Below are 9,974 nucleotides of genomic sequence, written 5' to 3'. Positions count from 1 at the left end.
AAAGTACACATGTGCATGTGACGTAATGATTGAATGAGGAAGTACCATGTGTGAGACCTGTCAATCATCAGGGCTCGTCCCATTTTAAACTCTTAATCACATAACACCATCAATTAATTACACACTAACAAAAGGGTAGATTCAAGAGGTAAAAACTTTCAAGCACTTCATTCTTTTTTTATTTATTTATGGATCAAAAATAGATTAGGATCACAAAAATACGAAATGAATGAGGAAAAGATATTGACAAATGATATAGTCGAACCAACATTTGCTGATGCATCTGATATTCAACTAGTGTGAACAAGGCTGGCTTTATTTTCTGGCCAATTAAGCTTTAACAGCAGCATTCGTCTAGAGAGTCATTTCCCAGGTTACAGCATGAATAATCTCTGGGCATGTTTTTTTATTAATCTACAAATGAGGACATTTCTCAATGCCACTAAATTTTTGTGTGAAGGGTGTTTCCAGCGTGATTTGTCATTTATAATTGATTGCAGTGTCTGCCAAGAGAATAAATGCACAATTGATGCACGTTCTCTTCCACTATACATGAAAGACGTTCGACTCTACAGTAAGCTAGTCCTCCTTTGTATGCCCTTTGCCTTGTCCCTGTGTGTGGATGCTGGTTAGTTATTTATCCCATTGATGCTGCTGAATTGTCCACCCTTTTATCCCACGGCCCCTCCCGCTCTCACACACAGTCTCAGGCATTTCCAGGGTAAACAACCTTCCACTGTCTGCCCTGGGAAGGGATTCGCAGGCAAAGAGGTGGCTAATTTGGGCGTTTGTCTAACCGTGTTACGCTTGTCTTCTGGGATCTCTGATGGTGAGGGACTTCTGTCAAGCCTTCAGGTGGTGTTGTGAGCAAAATGGAGTTGCCTATGCTGACTTGTTTGGGCAAAAATTCTCACAAACATTCCACTACAGCACTGAATAAAAAAGCCACTGTGTCACATTTGATAACTGAGTTTTAAAATAACTTTTAGAGGTGGCAGATGAATTGTTCAAAATATGGATTTTATGGGGTGAAGCGTATCAAGGAAATTTTGACATAAACAGAATATGATTAGAAAAGTATTAGATTTATGTTTAAATACATGCATTACAGCACATAAATCTGGGGCATAAACCTGGGGCATGACCTAGAGGGTAAGGAATCGAACCCGTAATCAAAAGGTTGCCATTGGAATCCCGAACTGCCACTGAGCAAAGCAACGTCACCTACACACTGCTCCCAGGGCACCTGTCATGGCTGCCCACTGCTCACCAAGGGCGATGGTTGAAAGCAGAGGACGCATTTCATTGTGTCACCATGTGCAGTGCTTGAGGTGCTTCAGAGTGACAATCGCTTCACTTTCTGAGGACTTAACATTATCAACGTACAATTAACAATGTGCCCAGCTGTTTATAATGTAGTGCTAAAGTCTGAAATGAATTGATTGGCAGGATCTGTTTGGTGGTAGCTGTGGTTACAAGAGGTCTATAGCACATTCCTGTTTGTTCATAAAAACTTCAATATAATTCATTGCTGTCAGAAATAAGAAGGACTGGGTGTCTCGGTAGTTTAAGTCCAAATCCATGCAACGCATATGATGGGACCACTAAGGGGACCTGTTTGTTTTAGAGTTTTGATTCTTAATGAGCAGAAATGTTTTTAAAAAAATTTTATATCATTTTTTTATAAATATTTTTAGAGAATATGGAATTAATGTGACTTTTGTAGCAGCTCCTCTATAGACGTTATGAACTCTGTTCTGTTTGCCGTACGGGAGCTTAGTGGGGAGTTTAAGAAGCTTTTCCATGCCAAGTATGGGAAACCTCATCTGCTCTGCTCACAGCCTCTGGAAGGCCCTCTCCTTAACTATGTTACCGATTTGGCTTTTCCACCCCAAACGAATTTTGCAAAAGAGCACCATCATCTCCAGCCTGGACAATAAACCATGTCCGAGCTAAATGTCCCTCAGAGCCTTGCTTCCTGGACAGGCCACTGCCAAGTATTTTGGGGTTTGTTCTTGTCGCCTTTTCACACGGGCATAAATGCTCCTGGTTTTGCCGGACGACCAATCACACGTGTTCGACGTCCTGCGGTGCTGGTCCGGCAGAGAGAGTATACTCGGGCTGTGGCCATAAAAGGCTCTTTGTCACAGTGGAAAAGAAGGTGGGGGGGTCATCTCTCCTCTCCAGCAGCCAATAAACTCTCACATTCTCCACCTTTCTGTGTTTTCTTTTGCCTCTAGGCCCTAACAAAAGTGGTGAGACATTTAATTATTCACAGGGAAATGCATAAAGGGTTAATTTGCATTGATTTCGCGTCATGACAAAGGGAGTCATTTTTTTTGGTGGAGGACGCAGAAAGTTAAGTCAGCCAAACAGAACAAAACCGTCAATGGCACCTCTACTACGGCTATCAGGGGGAAAAAATCTCAAAATTGTTCCTTTGCACAATATTAGCTTTGACAATTTTCCACTGATCCACCATCCATAGGATATGCCTCTCTTTTCAGTAGATCTTTGGTGTTTTTTAGCACTCAACATTTAAATAAATTGCAGCCAACAATGAGTTTTTTTCTTCTAACTGGTTGGACTGACATTATCATTGAGAGTGGAAAAGCGTTGACAAATGTGCTTTTTCTTTGTGCTCTTTTCCACGTTTCATTTAACCAGCCACATTAGCCACAGCGTGTGAAAAATCCTATTTAGCTTGTTCATGTCTATGGTTTCGACACAAAATGGATTCGACACATAGTAGTATGAGCATACCAGTTAAAAACAGTTCTTCCAAAAAATTAACACACTAAATTAAGGACAAATATGTGTGTTCACACACACACACACACACACACACACACACACACACACACACACACACATATATATATATATATGTTATTTATGCTATGTTATTTATGTATATATTTAGGATAATTCAAACAAAATGACAAATTGGCAAAAACAAACAGATATTGAAGAGATTAAAACATAATTTTAACAATAACATGGTCTTAAATAAAATGTTTTTATGTTTATGTTAAACACCCTTTTCATTTTGATTCATTTAATCATATTTTCATAATACTATTCTTCATAAATAACAGCAGAATCAGCAGAATACAAAAATGTTGGTGTATTATTGAGCATAATGAGCATAATAAATGAGATATGTTTTCCCACTCTCCTCTCAAAATTTTCTCTCCATATAATTCAATTATCAGAAGAGCCCAGATGTCTGGTTCTCATGACAGTGGTTATGATGTCACAAAATTACCAAAACCAACTAAAATAAGTTCTGTAATAATTCACTTTTTTTTTATATTTCACTCATCATACTATTTTTAGGTGATTTAAAGTATCACAAAGAAAACTTTCAGACAATTCAGGGAATGTAAAAAAAATCCCTCAAAAACTGTATTAGCATCAGCAGAAAATTTACATTATATGAGCCTCAATGATTCACATTAGAAACAAATTCGATTTTTGATGGTAATTTACACGCACATATTATATATGAGATCAAATGTGTTGTACAACTTGTTGATCGGGGATTAAAGTAATTGTCCAGCACCTGCCTTTGGTTCAGCTCTGTCCTGCTTATCCTCTCTTTTTGATGCATTGTTTAATGCAAACCCACCATTCCATCCTCTCAGGAGAAGCTAATGGCTGTGGACAGCGCCGCTTGTTTTACGGCAGTGGAGGACGTTGTATCTGTCACTCTGGGTTTCGGCGAGGGGCTGTGATCTGAGCAATGAGCAGGCGGCCAGTGTGTTATAGTTCTGAGAAACAAGGCCCTGTAAAACTGCTGAGTCGTTCTAATGTAATCACTCCGACAGGCCAAGGATCCATTAACTTGCTGTCCACCCACCTTTCCCAAACCCCCCACCCCAATCCAGTCAGCATGCTACCTTCTCCCATGGGACACTTCTTAAGTCATATGAAAGGGGCTCTTCTGTACTCATTGTGCTCTTTGTTTTCTGAAAGTCTGTTATTAGCAAAAGGAATCAAGTAACATTGCACCACTGATAGGAAGATCGGAGGCTGTATGGACGTGAGTTTGCCCTCCACCACACGTCTAGCTGCTTTTCTACTGTGTGCACCAATAGCACACACTCAGCAGAGCATTAAAAAAACATCAAAAACTGTTTCTTAAATGAATATAACGATTTTCACCCCAAAGCTGTTCCATGCCCAAATGACCAAGCTATGGCTGTGGAGGTCTTTAATTCAAAATTCATAAATACCCACTGTGCATCTACACTGCATTTATGTCTGAATAGAGAAATTATTCAAAAGACAGATACCACCAAGCATTTCTGAATGCATCATTTTAATGTTATTTGCATGTCACTATGTGTATGGATAATAATACATTATTTTATGACGATGCCCAATAATAAGCAGTGAGCATCTGCTGTTAAAAAAGACTTCATGCTGCCCAAAGCTTCTTTCAATCCCCTCAATGTAAAACTTAATTCTCATTAGACTTAAATCTCTGGGCATAACTGCTAGGTCTATTAATTAAATCTAAGCTTTGAGCACTAATAACCTACTTACAAACAAGCATGACTACGTAGTTTCAATGAGTTTGTTTTAATCTAAGGGAAAATTGTGTTAGGGTTGTAATTTATACAGATCGCTTCGAACATTTATCAACAGATCAAATTAAAGGTTCCAGCAATTATCCCAATTTAATTTAGTGTTTTGTGTATTCCTAATCTGTGGCAATGGGCCTTTTTACACAGTCACCAGCGAGGATGTCCAAATGCGTCACTGCACAACTTAAAAGCACTAAGGCTCCAGCATTGCAGTGAAGTGACCCATTCCAAATAACCCGTACTGTTCCGGAGCCAGGCTTTATAAAGGAGTCTATTGGAATCTGCTTTCAAAAGATTTTTTGGAGGAGCGCCTGTGATAAAAAAAAAAAAAGTGCAAAGGGGAAGATAAAGAAAAAGTATTTGGAGATGTCAGGAGGCCTTTAAAGGGAAAACAAACTGCAGGGACCAATGTGATTTGACTTAATCTGATTAGACTAACCTCATGAACAGCCCACTTAAAAAAGAGAAGAAAGCCATGAATTGGCCTTCTTCCCCCCACCCACTAGAAAAAAATGAGAGAAAGGGACCTCTCTGTCCCTCCGAGGTCTCTGAGGTCTGAGGAGGTTTACTGAATGAAACACATTGTAGTGACATGCTGGCCTGCAGATGGCAAAATGACAACAAATGGCCTGAAAACCGAAGCAAATATAATTGACCCACGTTTATGCAGGTAAAAGAATAAAAAAGAAGTAATGAGATTAGGAAAGAATACAGTGTGAAAGTCCACGAGAAAGCATTCTCTTTCACACAGTTTGTGCGAATGTCTAGCTTTGAAGTCCTTCGGTCCCCCCCGTCCCCCAAGTCATCAGGATAAATATTTCCATGTTTTAATTAATTAGTTTAGGTGCCCAACCTCTTAAGAAACTCCCCAGAGGGCTGCTGATGAATCAAAAGATGAAAGGCTTGTGCCGATAAATTAAACTTCATAAAACCAACACACGGACGACCTCAGCGAGTGTTTTTAATACGCAGAGTAACGCCTGGTTTAAAGAAATCCTTAGCAACTACAGTGTTTCAGATGTCCCCCCACGCCAGGCAATAGCCCTTCAGATCTCGCGCCAGTTCCTAGCAATAAAAATCACCATGATCATTATGTGTGCAACACAGCTATCGATTCTGTGTGATACTGAATAAAGCTCTATCTATCTATCTATCTATCTATCTATCTATCTATCTATCTATCTATCTATCTATCTATCTATCTATCTATCTATCTATCTATCTATCTGATTTAATGTACAGGGTACATTAGGTAAAATGTACTCTGGTTCCTGCATGTGGTCCATCTTGTACATGGCTCTGAGTTAACATTTTCAGTGCGGTAAACACAATTAAGAGAAAGTATACGTTCAGATTTAGGAGCATGTAAAGGGATTGACCAGACAACGGAGACAGAACTGACATCCACATTCTGCACTCTGCATGCGGATTTGGAAAAGGATGGAGGCTCATTAACCTCAGACAAATTAAGCAGGCCCCGCTGAAAGGGATCTGTTGAGCACGGGACAACAGTGAACTGGACTGTGCTAAATCTGCATAAACAGCACCGAGGCCGTATCCTTTTCATCTCCACCGACTCTCGTCCTTCCCATTGCACTTCTTTGGACCTAAGTCAAAAAGCAAGTACTTGATCTGCCTGTTTGATGTAGTGCTAATATCGTCTGTGAAAGAGAAGTGGCATGTGTACTCCACATTCCAACGCTGGCCTGCATTCAGGCTTTTTAAAAAATGATTATTAATCAAGAATGAATTTGAATGTTTTCTGTTTTCTCCGACCAAAGACATAATCTAAGTTTTGTGAGCACTTTTTTAGTATTCTTAAAAAGTATGAGTTAAGTTTTACCTCGGGGAAGCAGGGCATGTTCTGCAGGGGTACAGATAAAGCCCACCGCAGCGCTGGGATTTAGCCCTGCATCATTGCCTTCAATCCCTGAGCAAATAAAGTAAACGTGAGCGGCCGTACACACAGCTGGCTCCGCGGGCCGTCGGATCCTTGGCAAACAGTCTTGCTGCATGCCCCAGCATGGCTCATCCCAGGAAGACAAGATCCCCAAACAAAGCCCAGTGAGCTACAGAACAGCAGGCCATCGAACAGACATAATAAACTCTTGCTTTATTCGAGCTCTTCGTTCTCCTCCGGATAAACTGCGGATCATAGACTTGCCCGTCAGCCTAATAACTGCTAATAATAGCTTCTGCACATGAAGGGTTCCATCAGAAATACATTTTAGCTGAAATAAGGACTGGAGGAGGTATACAGGCAATATATTGTTGTTTGGGTAGCACACATAAAAAAATTATGCAAATGATGGATAGATAGCAAGATAGATAGATGGACAGACAGACAGACAGACAGACAGACAGACAGACAGACAGACAGACAGACAGATAGATAGATAGATAGATAGATAGATAGATAGATAGATAGATAGATAGATAGATAGATAGATAGATAGATGTAACAACACAACCTGCCACCTAGTGGTTCATATCAGGACTTTGGTGCCCGTGCAAAAAAAAAAAAGCTGCGTTATGAAAGAATAGTCAATAGGTGGCGCGCTTCTCCTACTTAAAGTAATGTGCCTTCGTACTAAAACGAAGCAAGTATTACCACGAATAAAATGGCACTTAATTATATGCGCTTATATATATATACGTTTGTGGAGATATATACTCTTCAAAAGTTCAATAACTAACATTGTATATTTTATTTTATACAAGACTTTATGCTGCATTTAGGAACATTAAAACATAACTTTTAATGAACGTCAACGCAACAGCATTTTTACATTTGATATTTAAGTTTAGACATCCCACTCCTGTGTTCAAGTCGATTCAGCAACACTGACACAAGAAAGCGACGTGATAGTGTTTATTCCGCCATCGATTAATAAGGAACTAAGTCGTTATTAATTCCACGTCTCTTGGTTTATTTGGAGGACGCGGTGACGCGCTTCCTCCGGCACGTGCTCGGCGGCGGCAGGAGCGCGCAGGCACGCGGGCAGACGTCGCTCCCCTCGCCCCGCCCCGCCGGGATGATTGACGCGCGGACGTTCGCCCGGCCAATGAGGGGCCGCCGGGGCCTCATTTGCATAATGGCGGCGGGCCGCTGCCAACCGCCTCGCGTGCCGCCGCGGACGCGCGGGCCTTTGAAGCGCCACCGGATCCTCAAACTTGATCTCAGTGAAATACATAAACATACACACGTCGTCAATTAAAGCGGCACCGTACACGTTTCACCCAACACGGCGCTATCGACCAGACGTTATGAATGTACATGTTCGAAGGTCGGATTTGTATTATTTGAAGAGCGCGCGCGCGCGCACCACCCCGCGGCCGGGTCCGGACGCGCGCACGCGCGCTCCCCGCTTTGTCGCCTCCCCGTCCCTCAGGGGCCGATCGAGCAGCGCGTGACCGACGGCCCGCGAGGGCGGCGTCCAATCAGCGGCCTGGCCCGCGCCCATTGGCCGCGGCGAGTGTGGGAAAGAATGCGGAGCGGGTTTCACACGAACCGGGCGCACGCGGCCCGCCTATAAGTACCGCGCGCGCGTGCGGCGGAGGCAGCCGTGACTTCGCCCCGCGAACCCCCGTCCGGTCGCAGGCTGCGTGTGCGTGTGCGAGTGCGCGTGCGTTCCCGTCCGGCCCCAAAGGCGCCTCGAAGGATATTAAAAAAAAAAAAAAAAAAAAAAAAAGGACAACATGCCCGCCGACACGATGGAGAAAACGACAGCGTCCCCGATCGCCGGGGCTCCCGCCACCGGATCTCACACCCCGGACAAGCCCAAGAACGCCAGCGAGCACAGGAAGGTGAGACCCCGGCCGTGGCCGCCGCTTGTCGCGCGTTATCGCTACTGCTCGGCCGCTAAATGACACGCGTGTCCCGCCCCTTCTGCTGCAGTCCTCGAAGCCCATCATGGAGAAGCGGCGCCGGGCGAGAATCAACGAGAGCCTCGGTCAGCTCAAGACTCTCATCCTGGATGCACTTAAGAAAGATGTGAGTTCGGCGCGCGATCAAAGTTTTTCCACTTTTCTTTATATGTACGTATTATACGCATAATTGAATGTTGTTATTGTCATTAACTTTTTGCGGTTCTCCGTGACAGAGCTCCCGACACTCCAAGTTGGAGAAAGCCGATATCTTGGAGATGACAGTGAAGCACTTGCGGAACCTGCAGCGGGTGCAGATGAGCGGTGAGTTTTTTTTTTTTTTTTGCAAAGTTGTCAAATCGTTTTTATTATTATTATTTATGCAACCCATTTAAAAAAAAAAAAAAGAAATACGTCTAAACTCCCGCGTCTTCTCTCCAGCCGCCCTCTCTGCGGACACCAACGTCCTGAGCAAGTACCGCGCCGGATTCAACGAGTGCATGAACGAGGTCACCCGCTTCCTGTCCACCTGCGAGGGGGTGAACGGGGAGGTCCGGTCCCGGCTCCTCAACCACCTGTCCGGCTGCCTGGGCCAGATGGTCGCGCTGAACTACCCGCAGCCGCCCGCGTCCCAGCCGCTCCACCTGCAGCTGCCGCCCGTCTCCGTCCCCGGCGCCGCCGCGGCCCCCAAACTCAGCCCCGCCGAGGCCGCGTCCCCCAAGGTGTTCGGCGGCTTCCAGCTCGTCCCGGCCACCGACGGACAGTTCGCGTTCCTCATCCCCGGGCCCGCCTTCGCGCCCGCGTCCGCGCCGGTGATCCCCGTGTACGCCAACGCCGGGGCGCCCGTCGCCGTGAGCCCCGGTCCGGCGCCCGCGGTCGCCTCTCCGGTCCAGGGCATGACCTCCTTCCCCGGGGTGTCGCGGGCCGTCAGCCCGGTCGGCGTGAGCGCCGGGTCGGAGAGCAGCGAGCCCGTGTGGCGGCCCTGGTAGAGCCGAGACTCGAACTGCAGGAAGGAGATCGATAATTCCGTTGTATGGAATAAAAAAAAAATCCACTGGGACGCGGCTCGTGTTTCAGTGTTTATTTATCGACCGATTCCAAAATTTGGATATTGGTAATAAACACGCTGTTCCCTCAATAGAGTACTTTTTATATAAAAAATGTTCTAGTTTTGTACAAAAGTGTCATTCGTTTATGCCAAAGCTGTTTGTGTTGTGTTTTTATAAACGTTGGGAAAATGTTTTAAATAAATGATTATCAATTTAAAAAAAAAAAAAAAAGTTTCCTTTTATTTTAGACCCACATTTTAGAATCATATGAGATCACATAGGAGTGATGCTGTCATTTCTGAAAGTTGCAGCCTTTGAAGGCCAAAAAGTGCCGCCAAAAAGTTGGCCAAAAGTGCCGCCAAAGTGAGTTTATTCCCCACTCCGTTTGGCGGGAACCCTCGTGTCTCCCGTGGTAGCCTAAAACATAATAGGTTGACATGACAAAGGCGAGGAGGGGTGTTTTCTT

At 44.2% G+C, this 9,974-nt stretch overlaps 1 protein-coding gene across 1 annotated transcript; it reads left to right on the top strand.

Moving 5' to 3' along the window:
- The first annotated feature begins 8,129 nt into the window (after window positions 1–8,129).
- On the top strand, window positions 8,130–9,744 carry her9 (hairy-related 9). The gene is made up of 4 exons (XM_028993980.1): window positions 8,130–8,399; window positions 8,491–8,586; window positions 8,696–8,783; window positions 8,901–9,744. Exons 1-4 carry the CDS (start codon window positions 8,292–8,294, stop codon window positions 9,446–9,448), a joined length of 840 nt encoding a protein of 279 aa, XP_028849813.1. The 5' UTR covers window positions 8,130–8,291; the 3' UTR covers window positions 9,449–9,744.
- The last annotated feature ends 230 nt before the right edge of the window (window positions 9,745–9,974 follow it).

This window comes from Denticeps clupeoides, chromosome 10 (genome assembly GCF_900700375.1).
Source record: "Denticeps clupeoides chromosome 10, fDenClu1.1, whole genome shotgun sequence".
Classification (NCBI taxonomy): domain Eukaryota; kingdom Metazoa; phylum Chordata; class Actinopteri; order Clupeiformes; family Denticipitidae; genus Denticeps; species Denticeps clupeoides.
Note: the sequence above shows the minus strand (reverse complement) of the source record. Positions and strands in the feature narration are given on the sequence as shown.